We start from the raw sequence: 22,144 nt of genomic DNA on the forward strand, positions 1-22,144 counted from the left end.
AAAGTTTCAAAAGGACAATGATAGATTTAGTGAGTGGGAAAAACAGTGACAGAAGGAATTCAATGTGGGGAAGTGTGAGGGCCATTCACATTAGATCTAAGGAAGATGGATCAGAGTACTTTCTAAATGATTTAAAGTTAGGAACTGTGGAGGAACAGAGAGATTTAGGGGCCTATCTACAGAAATCATTAAAAACTAGTGGGCAGGTAGAAAAAGGAATTAAAATAATCCTGGAATGTTAGCTTTTATCTGAAGCAGGCTGGAATATAAAGGGGTGGAAGTAATGCTACAATTGGATAAAGCCCTGGTTACGCTCAGATGGAGTAACTGTGTTCAAACCTGGGCACCGCACCTCAGGAAGAATATGTTGGCCATGGGGATGATCTAGTTCCCAGTGATCCGAGTTCAGAGTGATCTATTCGGAGGTGAGTAGTGTTTGACAAAGAGTAGCAGGAACAGTGAATGTAAAGGAACGCTGGTGGACTGAAGCAATGACTGAGGATCAGGGCACTGAGAACAGACCATGGAGTTCTAGGTTCAGCTTTGCGAATAAAACTGCTCACCGTTCACTAATTGTCAACAATTCATTGACTCAGAAATGTCCCTTCAATAAATGTGCTGGTTAAAGACACCCACTAAATCAAATCAATTCACACATTTTATAATTTCAATTAAATAGTTAGAAATAGAGGCATTTCATAAAACTTTAAACACACATTGAATATGTAGATCTACACTGGCAGGTAAAACACCAGACAGTTCCTTAGTAAGGATTCCTCTCGTTCCTCACCATATACTTGTCAGGATACTGAAACCCAGCTTTCTTACAGTCCACTCCTGGAGGCCCCTCTCCTTGATCCTGCAAGTTCCCATCCAAGCCACACACCAGCCTGACTTGGAACTATATCGCCGTTCCTTCACTGTCGCTGGGTCAAAATCCTGGAACTCCCTTCCTAACAGCACTGTGGGTGTACCTACCCCACATGGACTGCAGCGGTTCAAGAAGGCAGCTCACCACCACCTTCCAAGGGCAATTAGGGATGGGCAATAAATGCTGGCCTGACCAGTGACGCCCATATCCCATGAACGAAATAAAAAAAACCTTCAGGGTCAGTGGTGGAGTTCCACAGCAGGTGCGATCCCAGAGTAACTGTCGGGATTGCACCCCTGTGGCTATGTCGGGTCGTACATTTTTAGTTATCCTGGTGTCTAACACACACACACACACACACACACACACACACACACACACACACACACATATCAATAAAACAGGGAATTCCTGGGAAAACACTGCAGGTTCTTCATTATCTGGAGATCAAATGTCTGTTGTGTAATTGTCCCAGAAGTTAACAGGCTCCTGTAAACTCCTCTGTATGCTATTTTAATGCAGAATTTACTCTATTTATTTTCAACAGGTTTATTTTGAATGAGTTAACACCTGTCTTAAAATGATGGACTCAGGACTGTCACACAAACATGTTACATCTTTGGAGAATAATTAGCACAGTCATTTCCAGACTGGAAGCTTAAACCTGCCGTTTCACAGTCAGGAACAGATCACAGTTTTACACCAATCTCTGATTTGACAGCACGTTTCCAGCATTCACCGTTGTTCTTCCTGACTCGAAACACAATTGTAAAGGAGCCTTCTGTTCCGTACCTAGGACCTCTGAACCATGGAAGAGAGCGGCTGGGACACATTTCTTACGCACCTCAGGATTAACCCACACGAGGACTTTGCTGTCAGTGAAGAGAGATGAGAAAAACCAAAGTGCTGTTTGTCCCTCACAGTGTGATCCTGAAGGACTGTCCAGGGCGAAGTTCTGTTCCTGCTGTACGATCCTCCCCACAGATTGTCCTTTCTGAGCTCCAGCCAGGTGATGCTAAACACTCAGGTGGGAAAGACAAAAATCTACAACAATATGTTTGTTACAAAGTTGATTTATTTCACATTTATTCAGAATATTAAACTTCAGCCCAGTTATTGGGGTTACTGACATCAACAGAAACAAACTCCAACTATTAGAATGAACATGGTTCAGTCCTGGATGTGATTAACAGCAGCAAAAACAGCAGAATCCAACCTCTGCTGTTGCATGTGAACTCGCTGGTGTTTCAGCAGGTTGTTTGAGTGGATCCCTTCCCACACACGGAGCAAGTGAACGGCCTCTCCCCAGTGTGACTGCATTGGTGTGCCAGCAGATTCCATTTACTTTTAAATCTCTTCTCACAGTCAGGACATGTAAAAGGTCTCTGATCAGTGTGAACAAGTTGGTGTGTTGTGAGGTTGGATGACTGAATGAAACCCTTCCCCCACACAGAGCAGGTGAACAACCTCCCCTGGGTATGAGTGCTTTGGTGTCGCCGTAGATCCTTCTTACTTTTAAAGCTGTTCTCACAGTCAGAGCATTTAAATGGTCTCTTATCAGGTTGAACTCGCTGGCGTGACAGGAGGCTTGATAAAACATTAAATAATTTCTCACAATCAAGGCAGGTGAATGGCCTCTCTCCAGTATGAATTCACTGGTGTGTATGGAGACTGCATGACTGAGTGAATCCCTTACCACACACAGAACAGGTGAATGGGCTCTTCCCAGTGTGGCTGTGTTGATGAGTTTCCAACTGGAATGGGTAATTGAATCTCTTCCCACAGTCTCCACATTTCCATGATTTCTCCATGATGTGGCTTTCCTTGTGTATCTCCAGGTTGGATGATCACTTGTAGCCTCGTCCACACACAGAACAGGGGTATGGTTTCTCCCCACTGTGAATGGGGTGATGTTTTTTCAAAGTGTGGAACTGGTTAAAGCTCTTTCCACAGTCAGTGCACTGGAACACTCTCACTCCGGTGTGTGTGTGTCAGTACTTGTCCAGTCACACTAATGTTTGAAATCTTTTCTCACAGACAAACATTTCTCCTTCCACATTCAAAGGTCAATGATATTCAGGTCCTAATGAATCAGTGAATGTCAGATCTTGAGTTTCCCGTCTGGAACCTGTCCTCTTCTAACATCCCGTGAAAGGAGTTTACAAAAGTCATCAGTCAGTGCAGGATTGAAATACAGAACAGACAATTCTAATTTCCAGGAACCTTTTTTCCTCTCTTGTTCTCCCAAAGCTGTAAATCCCTGTCCCACACACTCTCCCTCCTCCCTGTGCTGAAATCCAAAGCCATTGCACCATCTGCACCATTACTTTCCTCCGCTGCCAGTTTTCTCCCTCCCTCTAGTCTGGCTGGGTTCAGTTCTCCAGCCCCTGTATGCAGAGTGAGAATCAAATCAATGAGTCAATGATTTTCTCTCCTGGTCACTGGGATCCTGAAGACCTGTCCACTCTGTGTTGTCATCAAGATGGCCACGCATGCGGTCTGCTCCCCGCTCAATCAAGATGGCGGCCTTTCACCTGGGCCTGTTCCCGAAAAAAAGCCCCGGAGCTGCAAGTGCGGGATCTGGAGGTTCTTATTCGGGGGTTGCGGCCTACACCAGGTGTTTCTGAAGCTTCTCCGCCCGCTGGTCAGCTCCATTCCTCCCCTGCGCCCCACCAACTCTCACCCACTGCAAAAGTGTCTCCAGCACTCTCACAGCTCTGATCAAAGTGACAATGAACAAGCTCCAGATACAGTCCAGCACTGCGCCTGCGCACTGGGCTCCTGTTGTGTGAATAAGGCATATTCACTTCCACGGGGAATGATCAGACACATCCACAGGATGGAAGACAGTCGCATACCCAAGGACCCTTCTGTATGGTGAGGTGGCCGGGGCCAGACAACCAGCGAGGCGCCTAAAGCTCCGCTTCAAGGATGCTTGGAAGTGTGACATGAAGGCCAAATGTTGACTATCACAGCTCAGAGTCACTAGCTGACAAACAAGGGAAATGGCGACACATCCTGTGGACTGGTTTGCACGACCACGATGACCAGTTGCTGCAGCAGCTTCACAACAGATGCCAATGTCAAAAACAACATCTCAGTGCCACTTGCAGCACTTGCGGCATAACCTGCATCTCAAGGATTGGCCTTCACAGCCATCAGCAAAGGTGAACCAAGAGAAGGCATCCCACTTAAATGAATTGTTTGCTGCGAGTCCACCATCTTTCTGTAGATGGAAGGATGTCAACCAACCCGCCATTGAAAACCCCAAAGGCAGGTTCAGAGATTTCAGACATCTTTGTCAGGGAGACGAATGGGTACATATAAATCAACATTAAAATTAAAGTATATCGGCACAATATTTCGCCCGAAACAAACTGAAAATAAGGTGCACCCGAATTTGCAAAAGATAATTTTTTTTTACAAAACAAGTAATATTGTGAAACGTCCTGTTGGGGAGTGGCGTCCATCTTTCTATGGGGCTGCGATGCTTCATTTCGCTTGGTTTAATCGCGTTCGTGGAGATTTGCCCCGAACAAAGATGGCGACGATGGGGGCGGGGTTTTACTTGCGAGTGGCGTATGTTGGAGGCATCGAGAAGTTTGAACAGGAAACGGTTAATGGTCGCTGGCGTTGCCATGGCTGCGGGGGCGGGGCTTGGTAATGCCGCGCGCCGGCAGATGGAGCTCGAGCGGAGCAGCAGCAGGTGAGCGGTCAGGAGCTAGGCCGCGGAGAGAGCCTGGGGCTCGAAAGGGAGGCGGCAGCCGGCATGCTTCGGGCTGACCTCTCTCCTAAACAAAACACCACTCTGACTGGGTCCACCCAAAACACGGGGATTTTAATGTCATAGCCTTTGAGGAAGAGGCAATGGGTGCGAGAAAACCTGGTTGATAATTACTGAGCTTGGATGGGTTTTGGTGTCTCCAGTGGGTGGGCTTCAGATTTTCCACCAGTCCCTTTGAGGAAAGGACTGGCTGCAAGTTTTTACTAATTCATTCTTGGGATGTGGGCATCGCTGGTAAAGCTGGTATTTATTACCCTGTCCCTAGTCACCCCTTGAGAAGGTGCTGGTGGTGGGCGGCCGCCTCCTTGAACCAGTTTCATACGACTGAGTGGCTCGTTCGGCCACTTCAGGGGCAGTTAATGGTCAACCATGTTAGTATAAGACCTCAGTCACATCTTGGTCAGTCCCTCGGGAACAAGGATGACTTCCTTCTGCTCCAAGGTTGTGGGTCCTTCGGTGACTGAATAGTCCAATTCTAGATCCACGCACACTGCCACAGATGGGGCAGCTTGTGTTTGGTGAGGCGAGTGAATGGGATGCTCGAATCTCTGAATGCTCTTTCCGCTGTTTGCACTTGGTCGCTGCCTTCGTGGATGCTTCTCCATTTATGGGCAGTCTCGGGCAAGAGATTCCCACAAATCAGTGGAGATGTCACATTTTTCCAGGGTGGTTTTAAGGAAATCCTTGTAGTGTTTCCTCTGCCTTCCTGGTCGCCTCATGTCGTGACAGAGCTCGGAGTAGAAAGCTTGTTTTGGGAGTCTTGTGTCAGGTAAAGGCCTGCTCAGGTCAGGGAAAAAAAACCCAACCCGAACCCGATAGGACCACATCGGACCCGGCCCGAGTCCTTCCAATTTTTCCGGCACCCAACCCGACTACTGGTTTGTTCCCTTTATTTACTTTGTGACTCCCAACCTTCAGGAAGCTGCAGCATGAGCGTGATGACGTCACAGAGACGCTCACTGCGCAGACTCAGAGTTTTCCTCCTTGACGACCCAGACTCCCAGCTCAGGTAGGTTTTTTACTTTTAACACTTAACTGCAATTCTTGCTGTATGTGTCCGACCTGGACCCAGCCCGACTCAATCTGAGCCCGAAAGCCGGTCCCGGAAGAACGACCTGAGAGAACCGAACCGAACCCGACACGTGTCAGGTAGCAGGCTTTTAGTTAAAAGCAAAACACTGCGGATGCTGGAAATCTGAAATAAAAACAAGAAGTGCTGGAAATACTCAGCAAGTCTGGCAGCACCTGTGGAGATAGAAGCAGAGTTAACGTTTCAGGTCAGTGACCCTTCTTCAGAACAGCAGGCTTTTAGTGTCAGACATGTGGACGATGTGGCCTGCCCAACGTAACTGACCAGCCATGACCAGTGTCTTGATACTGGGGATGCGGGCCTGAGAAAGGACACTAATATTAGAGCGACTGTCCTGCCACTGAATTTGCAGGATCCTGCGGAGGCACCGCTGGTGATACCTGTCCATGGTTTTGAGATGTCTGCTGTACAGTGTCTATGTTTCCGATGCATAAAAGAGGGCAGATAACACTGTGGCCCTGTAGACTGTGAGCTTGGTGCCAAGTTTGAGGTCTTTGTCATCAAACATTCTTTTCCTCAGATGACTGAAGGCTGCGTTGGCACACTGGAGGCGATGCTGAGTTTTATCATCGATGTCTGCCCTTGCTGAAAGGAGGCTCCCAAGCTATGAGAAGCGATCTACATTGTCCAATGGTTTACTATGGATCTTGATAGTCGGGGGTGAGGGGGGAGAGGGGCGGGTGGTGGTGAGTAGTGTTGCACTGCGGGAGCAGGCTGGTAGAGGACCTTTGTCTTCCGGATGTTTAGCTTAAGGCCCTTTCTTTCATACACGTCCGTGAATGCATCGATAAGTCACATATACAGGCCAAGACCAGGTAAGGTCGGCAAGTTTCCGTTCCTCAAGGGGCATTAACAAACCAATTTTGCATCAAATGTGAAAAAGTGTTCCATATAGTCCTTTATCCCTTTGCTGCTTGTAGGATCTTGCTGTGTGCAGCTTGGACTGCCTATGTTATCCTACATTGCAAGAGTGAGTACACATTTTCAAGGTGCTTAATGGCTGTAAAGTGCTTTGGAACACCCTGAGGTCGGGAAAGGTGCTGTATAAAGTTAATCCCTTTTTTGTTTCGGAGGACCGGGGACTGCTGGGTAGGGGAAAACTATTTATTTGGGCAGTTTTAAAATCTTTGTCTTTTGCGAGGAGCAGCCTTGATAGAACGGGGTGCGGAGCGGACTTTCAGCTGAGCGGTCAATTTCAGTAAGTTACAAGTTAATCCCTTTTTTGTTTCGGAGGACCGGGGACTGCTGGGTAGGGGAAAACTATTTATTTGGGCAGTTTTAAAATCTTTGTCTTTTGCGAGGAGCAGCCTTGATAGAACGGGGTGCGGAGCGGACTTTCAGCTGAGCGGTCAATTTCAGTAAGTTACAAGTTAATCCCTTTTTTGTTTCGGAGGACCGGGGACTGCTGGGTAGGGGAAAACTATTTATTTGGGCAGTTTTAAAATCTTTGTCTTTTGCGAGGAGCAGCCTTGATAGAACGGGGTGCGGAGCGGACTTTCAGCTGAGCGGTCAATTTCAGTAAGTTACAAGTTAATCCCTTTTTTGTTTCGGAGGACCGGGGACTGCTGGGTAGGGGAAAACTATTTATTTGGGCAGTTTTAAAATCTTTGTCTTTTGCGAGGAGCAGCCTTGATAGAACGGGGTGCGGAGCGGACTTTCAGCTGAGCGGTCAATTTCAGTAAGTTACAAGTTAATCCCTTTTTTGTTTCGGAGGACCGGGGACTGCTGGGTAGGGGAAAACTATTTATTTGGGCAGTTTTAAAATCTTTGTCTTTTGCGAGGAGCAGCCTTGATAGAACGGGGTGCGGAGCGGACTTTCAGCTGAGCGGTCAATTTCAGTAAGTTACAAGTTAATCCCTTTTTTGTTTCGGAGGACCGGGGACTGCTGGGTAGGGGAAAACTATTTATTTGGGCAGTTTTAAAATCTTTGTCTTTTGCGAGGAGCAGCCTTGATAGAACGGGGTGCGGAGCGGACTTTCAGCTGAGCGGTCAATTTCAGTAAGTTACAAGTTAATCCCTTTTTTGTTTCGGAGGACCGGGGACTGCTGGGTAGGGGAAAACTATTTATTTGGGCAGTTTTAAAATCTTTGTCTTTTGCGAGGAGCAGCCTTGATAGAACGGGGTGCGGAGCGGACTTTCAGCTGAGCGGTCAATTTCAGTAAGTTACAAGTTAATCCCTTTTTTGTTTCGGAGGACCGGGGACTGCTGGGTAGGGGAAAACTATTTATTTGGGCAGTTTTAAAATCTTTGTCTTTTGCGAGGAGCAGCCTTGATAGAACGGGGTGCGGAGCGGACTTTCAGCTGAGCGGTCAATTTCAGTAAGTTACAAGTTAATCCCTTTTTTGTTTCGGAGGACCGGGGACTGCTGGGTAGGGGAAAACTATTTATTTGGGCAGTTTTAAAATCTTTGTCTTTTGCGAGGAGCAGCCTTGATAGAACGGGGTGCGGAGCGGACTTTCAGCTGAGCGGTCAATTTCAGTAAGTTACAAGTTAATCCCTTTTTTGTTTCGGAGGACCGGGGACTGCTGGGTAGGGGAAAACTATTTATTTGGGCAGTTTTAAAATCTTTGTCTTTTGCGAGGAGCAGCCTTGATAGAACGGGGTGCGGAGCGGACTTTCAGCTGAGCGGTCAATTTCAGTAAGTTACAAGTTAATCCCTTTTTTGTTTCGGAGGACCGGGGACTGCTGGGTAGGGGAAAACTATTTATTTGGGCAGTGGCAGTACCCGAGACACTACACGTGTAGTGTCTCCCACCCACCCTCCTCCTCTAACCAAAAAAAAAGGACTCTAGGGTGTTGATAAGGTAAGCATTTTATTTAAAACTTCAGTCCGTCGGATTGCTGAGCGAACAAGTTTTGACTTTTTTTTTGTTTGGTTTTTCAGTAGATTTATTGGGAATCTAGAATAGTGGGAATGGAGGTAAAGGCAGTTGTATGTTCCTCCTGCAGAATGTGGGAGGTAGGGGTCGCCAAGAGTGTCCCTGCTGACTGCATCTGCGGGAAGTGCACCCAACTCCAGCTCCTCGCAGACCGCGTTAGGGAACTGGAGCTGGAGCTGGATGAACTTCGGATCATTCGGGAGGCGGAGGGGATTATTGACAGGAGTTATAGGGAGGCAGTCACACCTCAGGTAAAAGAAGTAGGTAGATGGGTTACCGTCAGGGGAAGGAAAGGGAACCAGCAGGCAGTGCAGGGATCCCCTGTGGCCGTTTCCCTCAACAACAGGTATACCATTTTGGATACTGTTGGGGGGGACGACTTACCAGGGGTAAGCAATGGGGTGCAGGTCTCTGGCACAGAGTCTGTCCCTGTTGCTCAGAAGGGTAAAGGGAAGAGGAGCAGAGCATTAGTCATTGGGGACTCCATAGTTAGGGGAACAGATAGGAGGTTCTGTGGGAACGAGAGAGACTCACGGTTGGTGTGTTGCCTCCCAGGTGCCAGGGTACGTGATGTCTCCGATCGTGTTTTTGGGATCCTTAAGGGGGAGGGGGAGCACCCCCAAGTCGTGGTCCACATAGGCACCAACGACATAGGTAGGAAGAGAGATGGGGATTTAAGGCAGAAATTCAGGGAGCTAGGGTGGAAGCTTAGAGCGAGAACAACCAGAGTTGTTATCTCTGGGTTGTTGCCTGTGCCACGTGCTAGCGAAGAGAGGAATAGGGAGAGAGAGGAGTTGAACACGTGGCTGCAGGGATGGTGTAGGAGGGAGGGTTTTGGTTTCCTGGATAATTGGGGCTCTTTCTGGGGTAGGTGGGACCTCTACAAACAGGATGGTCTTCACCTGAACCAGAGGGGTACCAATATCCTGGGGGGGAGATTTGTTAGTGCTCTTCGGGGGGGTTTAAACTAAATCAGCAGGGGAATGGGAACCTAAATTGCAGTGCCAGTGTACAGGCTGTTGAGAGTAGTGAGGTAGGGGATAAGGTTACAGGGACGCAAGAGGGCACTGGCAAGCAAGAACTTGGTTTAAAGTGTGTCTACTTCAACGCCAGGAGCATCCGGAATAAGGTGGGTGAGCTTGCAGCATGGGTTGGTACCTGGGATCCTGATGTTGTGGCCATTTCGGAGACATGGGTAGAGCAGGGGCAGGAATGGATGTTGCAGGTTCCGGGATTTAGATGTTTCAGAAAGAACAGAGAAGAGGGTAAAAGAGGGGGGGGTGTGGCATTGTTAATCAAGGAAAGTATTACAGCGGCAGAAAGGACGTTTGAGGACTCGTCTACTGAGGTAGTATGGGCCGAGGTTAGAAACAGGAGAGGAGAGGTCACCCTGTTGGGAGTTTTCTATAGACCTCCGAATAGTTCCAGAGATGTAGAGGAAAGGATAGCGAAGATGATTCTCGACAGGAGCGAGAGTAACAGGGTAGTGGTTATGGGGGACTTTAACTTTCCAAATATTGACTGGAAATACTATAGTTCGAGTACTTTAGATGGGTCTGTTTTTGTCCAGTGTGTGCAGGAGGGTTTTCTGACACAGTATGTGGACAGGCCAACCAGGGGCGATGCCACATTGGATTTGGTACTGGGTAATGAACCCGGCCAGGTGTTCGATTTAGATGTAGGTGAGCACTTTGGCGATAGTGATCACAATTCGGTTAGGTTTACCTTAGCGATGGGCAGGGACAGGTATATACCGCAGGGCAAGAATTACAGCTGGGGGAAAGGAAATTATGACGCGATTAGGCAAGATTTAGGATGTGTAGGATGGGGAAGGAAACTGCAGGGGATGGGCACAAACGAAATGTGGAGCTTATTCAAGGAGCAGCTAATGCGTGTCCTTGATAAGTATGTACCTGTCAGGCAGGGAGGAAGTTGTCGAGCAAGGGAGCCGTGGTTTACTCAAGAAGTTGAAGCGCTTGTCAAGAGGAAGAGGGCGGCTTATGTTAGGATGAGACGTGAAGGCTCAGTTAGGGTGCTTGAGAGTTACAAGCTAGCCAGGAAGGATCTAAAGGGAGGGCTAAGAAGAGCAAGGAGAGGACACGAGAAGTCATTGGCGGATAGGATCAAAGAAAACCCTAAGGCTTTCTATAGGTATATCAGGAATAAACGAATGATAAGAGTTAGAACAGGGCCAATCAAGGATAGTAGTGGGAAGTTGTGTGCGGAATCAGAGGAGATAGGGGAAGCGTTAAATGAATATTTTTCGTCAGTATTTACAGTAGAGAAAGAAAATGTTGCCGAGGAGATTACTGAGATACAGCCTACTAGGCTAGATGGGATTGAGATTCACAAGGAGGAGGTGTTAGCAATTTTGGAAAGAGTGAAAATAGATAAGTCCCCTGGGCCAGATGGGATTTATCCTAGGATTCTCTGGGAAGCCAGGGAGGAGATTGCAGAGCCGTTGTTGTTGATCTTCAAGTCGTCATTGTCGACAGGAGTAGTGCCGGAGGACTGGAGGATAGCAAATGTTGTCCCCTTGTTCAAGAAGGGGAGTAGAGACAGCCCTGGTAATTATAGACCTGTGAGCCTTACTTCGGTTGTGGGTAAAATGTTGGAAAAGGTTATAAGAGACAGGATTTATAATCATCTTGAAAAGAATAAGTTCATTTGCGATAGTCAGCACGGTTTTGTGAAAGGTAGGTCGTGCCTCACAAACCTTATTGAGTTTTTCGAGAAGGTGACCAAACAGGTGGATGAGGGTAAAGCCGTGGATGTGGTGTATATGGATTTCAGTAAGGCGTTTGATAAGGTTCCCCACGGTAGGCTATTGCAGAAAATACGCAAGTATGGGGTTGAAGGTGATTTAGAGCTTTGGATCAGAAATTGGCTAGCTGAAAGAAGACAGAGGGTGGTGGTTGATGGCAAATGTTCATCCTGGAGTTTAGTTACTAGTGGTGTACCGCAAGGTTCTGTTTTGGGGCCACTGCTGTTTGTCATTTTTATAAACGACCTGGATGAGGGTGTAGAAGGGTGGGTTAGTAAATTTGCGGATGACACGAAGGTCGGTGGAGTTGTGGATAGTGTCGAAGGGTGTTGTAGGGTACAGAGGGACATAGATAGGCTGCAGAGCTGGGCTGAGAGATGGCAAATGGAGTTTAATGCGGAGAAGTGTGAGGTGATTCACTTTGGAATGAGTAACAGCAATGCAGAGTACTGGGCTAATGGGAAGATTCTTGGTAGTGTAGATGAGCAGAGAGATCTTGGTATCCAGGTACATAAATCCCTGAAAGTTGCTACCCAGGTTAATAGGGCTGTTAAGAAGGCATATGGTGTGTTAGCCTTTATTAGTAGGGGGATCGAGTTTCAGAGCCACGGGGTCATGATGCAGCTGTACAAAACTCTGGTGAGGCCGCACCTGGAGTATTGCGTGCAATTCTGGTCACCGCATTATAGGAAGGATGTCGAAGCTTTGGAAAGGGTGCAGAGGAGATTTACTAGGATGTTGCCTGGTATGGAAGGAAGGTCTTACGAGGAAAGGCTGAGGGATGAGGATGGCAAACACGAGGGGACATAGCTTTAAGTTGAGGGGTGAAAGATATAGGACAGATGTCAGAGGTAGTTTCTTTACGCAGAGAGTAGTAGGGGCGTGGAACGCCCTGCCTGCAACAGTAGTAGACTCGCCAACTTTAAGGGCATTTAAGTGGTCATTGGATAGACATATGGATGTAAATGGAATAGTGTAGGTCAGATGATCGGCGCAACATCGAGGGCCGAAGGGCCTGTACTGCGCTGTAATATTCTAATTCTAATTCTAATAAATGAACGTTCTTAGGCAATCCAGCAGCTTCATGGTCACTTCTACTGACAGCCAGCATTTTTATTTCCAGATTTTGACTTCCAATTCTCAAACTCCCGTGGCAGGATTCGAACCCACAGCTTCTGGATGAACGTAACAGAACCACAAGTAGCACGAAGCTCTGCTTGACTGAGTGCTGTGACAGAGTGCTTATCTCGGGAATTTGGGAAGTGTTGGAATTTCAAGGTTGATCTGTTTCTAAAATCTAGTCAAGTTTGCATTTAACTTAACTTTAACATTAAATTGTAGTTCCTTTCAGTCTTAGTGGTAAACAGGCTGCCTGCAAATGTCAGCTGTACAGTTAGTGACTTCGGTACCAACAAAAACAAGAAATGCTGGAATCACTCAGCAGGTCTGGCAGCATCTGTGGAAAGAGAAGCAGAGTTAACGTTTTGGGTCAGTGACCCTTCTTCGGAACTTTGCTTCTCTTTCCACAGATGCTGCCAGACCTGCTGAGTGATTCCAGCATTTCTTGTTTTTGTTTCAGATTTCCAGCATCCGCAGTATTTTGCTTTTATTTTAGTGACTTCGGTAGTTAGTTAGAACTGGTTCCCTAGTCAGCAGGGCCTGACTGAGGTCTCTGGAATTCTAGTTAGTATCAATTCCAGCATAATTTCCCTGCACTTATACTAATAAAGGAAAACATCCTGTATGCCTTCTTGACCACCTTATCTACCTGTCCTGCTACATTCTGGTATCTGGGGACATGCACTCCAAGGTCCTTCTGTTCCTCTACGTTTTGCAGGATCCTACCATTCACTGTGCATTCCTTTGCCTTATTTGCACTCCCCAAATGCATTACCTCACACTGCTCCATGATGAATTCCATTTGCCATTTTTCTGCCCACCTGACCAATCCATTGATATCTTCCTGCAGTCTACAGCTTTCTTCCTTATTATCAACCACATGACCAATTCTTGTATCATTTGAAAACTTCTTTATTATGACCCCTACATTTAAGTCTAAATCATAGATATATACCATGAAAAGCAAGTGGCTAGTGCTGAGCCCTGTGGAAACCCAACTGGAAACAGGCTTCCAGTCAGGAGTCAGTTCTGGATGCGACTAACAGCAGCAATAACAGCAGAATCCAATCCCTGCAGTCACTTGTGAACTCGGTGATGTCTCAGCAGTTTGTTTGAATTAGAAAATCCCTTCCCACATACGGAGCAGGTGAACGGCCGCTCCCCAGTATGAACTCGCTGGTGTCTCAGAAGGTGGGATGACCGAGTGAAGCCCTTCCTACACTCAGGGCAGGTGAACGGCCTCTCCCCAGTGTGAACCTGCTGGTGTCTCAGAAGCTCAGATGAATCCCTGTATTTCTGTCCACACTCAGTGCAGGTGAATGGCCTCTCCCCAGTGTGAACCTGCTGGTGTCTCAGAAGCTCAGATGAATCCCTGTATTTCTGTCCACACTCAGTGCAGGTGAATGGCCTCTCCCCAGTGTGTATTAGCAGGTGTCTCTGAAGGTGGGATGACCGAGTGAATTGCTTCCCACACTCAGAGCAGGTGAACGGCCTCTCCCCAGTGTGAGTACGTTGGTGTTGCAGCACCTCGTTTTTACTTTTAAATCTCTTATCACAGTCAGAACATTTAAAAGGTTTCTTATCTGTGTGAATAAGTTGGTGTCTCAGGAGGTGGGACAACTGAATGAATCCCTTCTCACACACGAAGCAAGTGAACGGCCTCTCCCCGGTGTGACTGTCCATGAGTTTCCAGCTGGGATGGGTAATTGAATCCCTTCCCACAGTCTCCACATTTCCACAGTTTCTCTGTGTTGCGGGTGTCCTTGTGTCTTTCCAGGTTGGACAATCAGTTGAAGCCTCATCCACACATAGAACACATGTACTGTTTCTCCCCGTTGTGAATGGTGTGATGTTTCTTCAGGCTGTGTAACTGGTTAAAGTTCTTTCCACAGTCAGTGCACTGGAACACTCTCTTGGGTGTGTATGTCTCGGTGCTTTTCCAGTCATACAGATGTTTGAAATCTTTTCCCACAGGAAGAACAAACAAATATTTCTCCTTCCACATTCAGAGACTAATGATATTCAGGTGCTGATGATTTGAGTGACTGTCAGATCAATGAGATGTTTGGTTTGAACCTCCGTCTGTAAATCCTCCCCTTCTAAACCCCTGTGAAAGGAAATTATATAGAATGACATAAATGTCTTACTAATTTGATTGAGTTTTTTGAGGAAGTGACGAAGATGATTGATGAGGGAAGGGCGGTGGATGTTGTCTATATGGACTTTAGTAAAGCCTTTGACAAGTCCTGCATGGCAGACTGGTGCAAAAGGTGAAGTCACACGGGATCAGAGGTGAGCTGGCAAGATGGATACAGAACTGGCTCAGTCACAGAAGACAGAGGGTAACAGTGTTTTTCTGAATGGAGGGATGTGACTAGTGGTGTTCCGCAGGGATCAGTGCTGGGACCTTTGCTGTTTGTAGTATATATAAATGATTTGGAGGAAAATGTAGCTGGTCTGATTAGTAAGTTTGCGGACGACACAAAGGTTGGTGGAGTTGCGGATAATGATGAGGATTGTCGGAGGATACAGCAGGATATAGATCGGTTGGAGACTTGGGCGGAGAAATGGCAGATGGAGTTTAATCCGGACAAATGTGAGGTAATGCATTTTGGAAGGTCTAATGCAGGTGGGAAGTATACAGTAAATGGCAGAACCCTTAGGAGTATTGACAGGCAGAGAGATCTGGGCGTACAGGTCCACAGGTCACTGAAAGTGGCAACGCAGGTGGATAAGGTAGTCAAGAAGGCATACGGCATGCTTGCCTTCATCGGTCGGGGCATAGAGTATAAAAATTGGCAAGTCATGTTGCAGCTGTACAGAACCTTAGTTAGGCCACACTTAGAATATTGCGTGCAATTCTGGGCGCCACACTACCAGAAGGACGTGAAGGCTTTGGAGAGGATACAGAGGAGGTTTACCAGGATGTTGCCTGGTCTGGAGGGCATTAGCGATGAGGAGAGGTTGGAAAAACTCGGATTGTTTTCAGTGGAACGATGAAGGTGGAGGGCGAAATGATAGAGGTTTACAAAGTTATGAGCGGCATGGACAGAGTGGATAGTCAGAAGCTTTCTCCCAGGGTGGAAGAGTCAGTTACTAGGGGACATAGGTTTAAGGTGCGAAGGGCAAAGTTTAGAGGGGATGTGCGAGGCAAGTTTTTTTTACACAGAGGGTGGTGAGTGCCTGGAACTTGCTGCCAGGGGAGGTGGTGGAAGCAGATATGATAGCGACGTTTAAGAGACATCTTGACAAATACATGAATAGGAAGGGAATAGAGGGATATGGGCCCCAGAAGGGCAGAAGGTGTTAGTTTCGGCAGTCATCAAGATCGGCGCAGGCTCGGAGTGCCGAATGGCCTGTTCCTGTGCTGTACTGTTCTTTGTTCTTAAATACACAGTACACAAAAAGGCCATTCAGTGCAACCAGTCTGTGCTTATCCATGTGTCTGCTCCATTTCATCTACCTCATTTCAGCCTTTCAGCAGACCTTTTTGCTCTCATATTCATCCAGTTTCCTTTTGAAAGCATCTCAACTATTTGCCTCAACTACTTCCACATTCCAATCACTCTGAGTAAAGAAATCTCTCCTTATTTCCCTATTGGATTTATCAGTAACTGTATTCATGGCCCCTGGATTTGGATTCACTCACAAGTGGAAACATTCTCTCCACATCTACTCTGTCCAAAGCATTGATAATTTTAAAGAGCTCTATCATGTCACCACCATGTCACTAACTCTTCTGTTTTCGGAATAAAAAAGCTCCACCCTGTTCAATCTTTCCCAATCGTTGTAATCTCTCAGTTTACTGAATCCATCACTGTCCCTCACCAAGACTTGTACAGGATGGCGGCCAGTGACCCCGCTCCCCCGGGCATGTCACCGTGGGGATTGTGGCCTCTTATATAAAAGCAAAATACTGCAGATGCTGGAAATCTGAAATAAAAACAAGAAATGCTGGAAATACTCAGCAGGTCTGGCAGCATCTGTGCAGAGAGAAACAGAGTTAACGTTTCAGGTCAGTGACCCTTATTCGGGGCCTCAGGCCTATCCCGAGTGTTTATGAAGTTTTCCAGCCCACTGACGGCTCCAATTCCTCCCCTGCGCCACAATCTCCTCCCACCTCCTGAGCCGCCTGTTCTGCATCAGTCCGACTCTCACCCGCTGCAAAAGCGTCTCTCACACTCTGATCAAAATGACACTGCACATGCTCCAGATACAGTCAAGCACTGCGCCTACGTGCTGGGCTCCTGTATTGTGAATAGGGCAGATTCACGTCCGGGCGGAATGGTGGGTACTAGCCCCGCCATTGAAAATCCTCACGGCAGGCTCAGAGATATCGGCCATATTTGTAATGTGAGATAAATGGGTATAAGTGAACCAACATTAAAATTAAAATAAGAACAAGAAATGCTGGAAATACTCAGCAGGTCTGGGAGCATCTGTGGAGAGAGAAGCAGAGTTAACATTTCAGGTCAGTGACCCTTCATCAGAACTGCAATTCACTGGGTCATTGGGTCACTGACCTGAAACGTTAACTCTGCTTCTCTCTCCACAGATGCTGCCAGACCTGCTGAGTATTTCCAGCATATCTTGTTTTTATATTATATAAGTGAAATGTTCTTACAGGAGTGGCATCCATCTTTCTATGGGTGCTTCATTTTGCGTAGTTTAATAACGTTGCTGCAGTTTTGCCCCTAACAAAGATGGTGACGATGTAGCGATGGTCGATGGCGCGCAGAGAATTTTTTTTTGCATTCAGAAGTTTGAGCAGGAAACGCACAACGGTCCACTTGAGAAGCTGCTGGTGGTGGGCGGCCGCTTACTTGAACCGGTTTCATACAACTGAGTGGCTCGTTCGGTCACTCCAAGGGCAGTTAATGGTCAACCATGTTAGTGTAAGACTTCAGTCACATATACAGGCGCAGACCGGGTAAGGACAGCAGGTTTCCATGCATTAATGAATCAATTTTATGCCAGTTGCGAAAAAGAGGACTATCTGGTCCTTAATCCCTTTGCTGTTTGTAGGATCTTGCTATATGCGCAGCTTGGACTGCCCACCTTATCCTACATTACAAGAGTGAGTACAGATTTTAAAGGTGCTTAATTGACAGAAAAGCGCTTTGGAACACCCTGAAGTCCGAAAAGGTGCTGTATAAATGAATGTTCTTAGGCAATCTAGCAGCTTCATGGTCACTTCTAATGACATCCAGGTTTTTTATTTCCAGATTTTGACTTCCAATTCTCAAACTGCCATGGCGGATTTGAACTCACACCCTCACAGCCTCTGGATTAATGTAACAGAACCACGACTGAGTGTTGTGTGACAGAGTGTTTAATTGGAGAATTTGGTAAGTGTGGGAATTTCAAGGGTTAATTAATTTCTAAAATCTAGTCAAGTTTGCATTGAGCATTTTACTTAACTTTAACATTAAATTGTAGTTTCTTTCTATCTTAGTCAGTGGTGAACAAGCTGCCTGCTGTTGTCAGCCGCACAGTTAGGTACTTAGGTAGCTAGTTAGAACTGGTTCCCTTGTCAGCTGGGCCTGAGTCAGGTCTCTGGAATTCTAGCTAGTGTAAGTACAGGAGATTTTGCGAATGCACAAAGTGAGCAGCACAAAGATCTGCCTGACTGAGTCCTGCGAGACAGAGAGCTGAACTTGAGAATTTGCTAAGTGTGGGAATTTGGTGCAGTGAGGGAGGAGGTGCTGTTCTGGTTTTTTACAGAATAAGCAGTGATCCAAGAGAGGGAGCCAGAGACAGTGAGACCTGAGAGCTGAAGTCCAGAGGCATCAATTAGCAGGTTGGTGAATTTTAATTTTTCTCTGTTTCTGAACTGGATCAGGCGGTTAAACTGCTACTGGGGAGATTGTATTGTATTAAGTCTGTAGGCTAACCAGTTAATTACTAAATATAACTACAAATTATCAGTGATATTTCTGAACTTGAAACCTAATTAGTCAAATAAAACACAATGCAGATGTCAGGGCAGGTGACGTGTTTCAGCTATAGCATGTGGGAGCTGATAAATACCAGTGTGATCCACTGCAACCACATCTGCAGCAGGTTTCTGCAGCTCAAAGAACTTTGGCTCAGAGTTGATGAGCTGGAGTCCAAACTTCAGACACTGCGATACATCGGGGAAGGGGAAAATTACCTGGACTCTTTGTTCCAGGAGGCAGTTGCACCCTTAGGCTCGCTACTTCAGATTTGGTTCACGGTCAGGGACAGGATAATGTGTCTGCGAGTGAGGCAGGTGTGGGGACCCAGAAGGTGGAAATGGAGGAGCCTCAGTCCCTGCACTTGTCCAACAGGTTCGAATTTCTTGCAGCTTGTGTGCAGGAGACCAGGGACTGCAGGGAGGATTAGCAAACTGACCACAGCACCATGGTGCAGGGAGCCATTCAAGTGGGGGGGGTGGGGGGGAAGGAAAAAGGACTGTAGTAGTAGGGGATAGTATAGTTAGGGGTATAGAACTGTTCTTTACAGCTGACAGCGTGAGTCCTGAAGGCTGTGTTGCCTGTCCAGTGCCGGGGTTAAAGACATCTCCTTGCGGCTGGAGAGAAACTTTGAGTAGAAGGGGAAGGATCCAGTTGTCGTGGTCCATGTGGGTACCAACAACCAGAAACTGAACTGGATCAGCTACATAAATACTGTGGCTACAAGAGCAGGGGAATTCTGTGGCAAGCAACTCACCTCCTGACTCCCCAAAGCCTGTCCACCATCTACATGGCACAAGTCAGGAGTGTGATGGAATACTCTCCACTTGCCTGGATGGGTGTAGCCCTGAGCAGGGGGCTCACCGTGGGCAGGACTTTCCTGCCAGTGGACCCTCTGGAGGCCACTACACAGCATGGGATTCTATCAAGCGTCCCGCCCTTTATTGCCGATGAGCTCCTCCTCCCCCACCTGCACCATCTGGGGGAGGTGAGGTCAGGGATCATCCCAGTCCCGCTCGGTCTTCGGGAAGGTAGCCTCCGACATGTCCACTCCTTCTGCCGTCAGCTATTCATGCAGTTGGCGTGGGAGGAGGTCATGGAAGGCCATTTCACTGATCAGTTCCAGGGGTTTACTGTATGGGCTGCTCCTGCACACTGTCCACTTCCTCGCCCTCGTCAGCCGCTTGGACATGTGGTGGTGGTCCGTGTTGCCATCTGGCGGCGAGGGGAAACCCCAGTGGAGGTCTCTGTATGCGGGAATCCTCCTCCTTTACATTGGGGACCTGAGGTGGAGGGTGCTGCACAGGGCAGTCCCATGCAATAGACTTTTAAGTGGGTTCACAGACTCCCAGGCTGCCTGTCAAGTCTGCGGCCTGGACGAGTCCATGTTCCCATGTATATATGGAAAGTGCAAGGTTGCAGCCCCTGTTCGAGTATTTGACGGGGCTGCTCCTCAAGTTTTGGTTGCACTTCAGCCCCACGCTCCGGATCTCTGGGCACCCAGTGTGGAGGGGGGTGGGCCAGGAGGAGGATCGCCCTGTCAAGATGGCAATTCACAGATCCAGGCTACGGGCCATCGGGGGGTTCCTCCGCCCTGTTTGCCTGCCCCTCTTCCAAGGCTATGTTCGCGCACGGGTCTCCCTGGAGAAGGAACATGCGACGTCCGCCAGTACGCTCAGGTCTTCCGCGACCGGTGGGCACCGCAGGGGCTGGAGTGCATCGTCGATGCCGAGAATGGCATTTTAATTTGATTTTAATAGTCATTTTATTAAAATGTATATAATGGGAGCCTGAGGAATAAAGGCTCCCTCGACAAATAATATATAAAAGAGGCCTGGGGTATAAAGGCTTCCTTTAAAAAAAAAAGTAAAAGAAATGGGCTTTGATACAAAGTAAAGCGCCCTCTACACTCTCCCATCAAACACTCCCCGGGCAGGTACAGGATGGGTAAAATATGTAAAACAAGAAATAGGAGCAGGTCTTGGCCATTTGGGGTAAAGCTCCCTCTAAACTTCATTGGCTGTAAAGTGTTTTGTGACGTTCTGATGTCATGAAAGGAGCTACAAAAATACAAGTCTTTCTTTAACAGAAGAAAAAGGCCCAAAAATGGAATAGTCAACAGCAGCATTTCAATTATTTTTTTATTTTTATTATTTTATTATTCCTCTTTTCATGGAAACAAATACTCCACACACTGAATTGGAAATAAAACTGATTTATTTCACATTTATCCAGAATATTAAACTCCAGCCCAGTTATAGGGTTATTATCAGTAGAAACAAAGACCAACTGTCAGAATAAATATGGTTCAGTCTGGATGTGATTAACAGCAGCAATAACAGCAGAATCCAATCCCTGCAGTCACTTGTGAAGTCGCTGGTGTCTCAGCAGGGTGGATGACTTCGTCAATCTCTTCTTGGTCAGAACAGGTGAACAGCCTCTCCCCAGTGTGAATATGTTGGTGTTTCAGCAGCTTGCTTTTACTTTTAAATCTCTTCTCACAGTCAGAACACTTAAAAGGTTTCTGATCAGTGTGAACAAATTGATATGTCAGTAGGTTGGATGGATAGGTGAATCCCTTCCCACAGTCAGAGCAGGTAATTGGTTTCTCCCCAGTGCATTGGTGTGCTAATAGGTTCACATGCCGAGTAAATCCTTTCCCACACAAAGAACAGGTGAACGGCCTCTCCCCAGTGTGAGTGTGTCAGTGTTTCAGCAGCTCATTTCTGTTTTTAAAGCTCTTTTCACAGTCAGAACATGGAAAAGGTCTCTCATCAGTGTAAACTCACTGGTGTCTCAGCAGAGAGGATGACCGAGTCAATCCCTGCCCACACACGAGCAGATGAACAGCCTCTCCCCAGTGTGAACTCGCTGGTGTGTCTGTAAATCCTTTTTAATTTTAAATCTCTACTCACAGTCAGAACATTTAAAAAGTCTCTGATCGGAGTGAACAAGTTGGTGTCTCACAATGTCAGAAGACTAAGTGAATCCCTTCCCACACACTGAGGAGGTGAACAGCCTCTCCCCAGTGTGACTGGGCCAGTGAGTTTCCAGCTGGCATGGGGAATTCAATCCTTTCCCACAGTTCTCAAATTTGCATGTTTTTTCCATGGTGTGGGTATCCTTGTGCCTCTCCAGGTTGGAGGCTCACTTGAAGCCTTGTCCACACACAGAACAGGTGTAGAGTTTCTCCCTGTTGTGAATGATGTGATTTTTTCAAGCTGTGTAACTGGTTAAAGCTCTTTCCACAGTCTGGGGTGGTGGGGGGGGGGGGGGAGGGGGAGGTGGGGGTGGAAGCAGGTACGATAATGACATTTCAGAGGCATCGTGACAAATACATGAATTGGAAGGGAATAGAGGGATATGGGCCCCGGAAGTGCAGAAGGTTTATTTTAGACAGGCATCAAAATCGGCGCAGGCTTGGAGGGCCGAATGGCCTGTTCCTGTGCTGTACTGTTCTTTGTTCTATGAGCCAAAAGAAGTATATTTGCAGTGGAGATCCAGGGACATAGTGTGATTCTGGGTGCAAACACTTCTGCACATCACTTGATTTCCACGGACAGCTCTGTCTGTGAAACGTAAAAGAGTATTGTTTTAGCAACAAGTATTTCTTTAGAGATTTTTAATCCAATAGTACTAGTAAACCTTTCAGGGCTGAGATGAGAAATTTCTACACCCAGAGAGTGGTGAGCCTGTGGAAT

At 47.1% G+C, this 22,144-nt stretch overlaps 2 protein-coding genes and 1 long non-coding RNA gene across 3 annotated transcripts in view; 1 reads left to right on the forward strand and 2 right to left on the reverse strand.

Annotated features, from left to right (window-relative positions):
* Positions 1 to 2,118: 2,118 nt before the first annotated feature.
* LOC137348643 (zinc finger protein 664-like) lies at positions 2,119 to 2,682 on the reverse strand. The gene is made up of 2 exons (XM_068013910.1): positions 2,552 to 2,682; positions 2,119 to 2,458 (listed from the first exon to the last, which is right to left on the reverse strand). Exons 1-2 carry the CDS (start codon positions 2,680 to 2,682, stop codon positions 2,119 to 2,121), a joined length of 471 nt encoding a protein of 156 aa, XP_067870011.1.
* Positions 2,683 to 4,550: 1,868 nt separating this feature from the next.
* LOC137349084 (uncharacterized) overlaps positions 4,551 to 22,144 on the forward strand; it is a 40,848-nt gene continuing 23,254 nt past the window's right edge. The window contains exons 1-4 of the long non-coding RNA XR_010969238.1: positions 4,551 to 4,577; positions 5,574 to 5,664; positions 12,512 to 12,666; positions 17,733 to 17,855. This is a non-coding gene — a long non-coding RNA (uncharacterized lncRNA). The remainder of the gene's footprint in view (positions 4,578 to 5,573; positions 5,665 to 12,511; positions 12,667 to 17,732; positions 17,856 to 22,144) is intronic.
* LOC137348426 (gastrula zinc finger protein XlCGF57.1-like) lies at positions 13,585 to 14,190 on the reverse strand. Its single transcript, XM_068013736.1, has one exon. It carries the CDS (start codon positions 14,188 to 14,190, stop codon positions 13,585 to 13,587), a length of 606 nt encoding a protein of 201 aa, XP_067869837.1.

This window comes from Heterodontus francisci, chromosome 34, assembly GCF_036365525.1.
Source record: "Heterodontus francisci isolate sHetFra1 chromosome 34, sHetFra1.hap1, whole genome shotgun sequence".
Taxonomy (NCBI): domain Eukaryota; kingdom Metazoa; phylum Chordata; class Chondrichthyes; order Heterodontiformes; family Heterodontidae; genus Heterodontus; species Heterodontus francisci.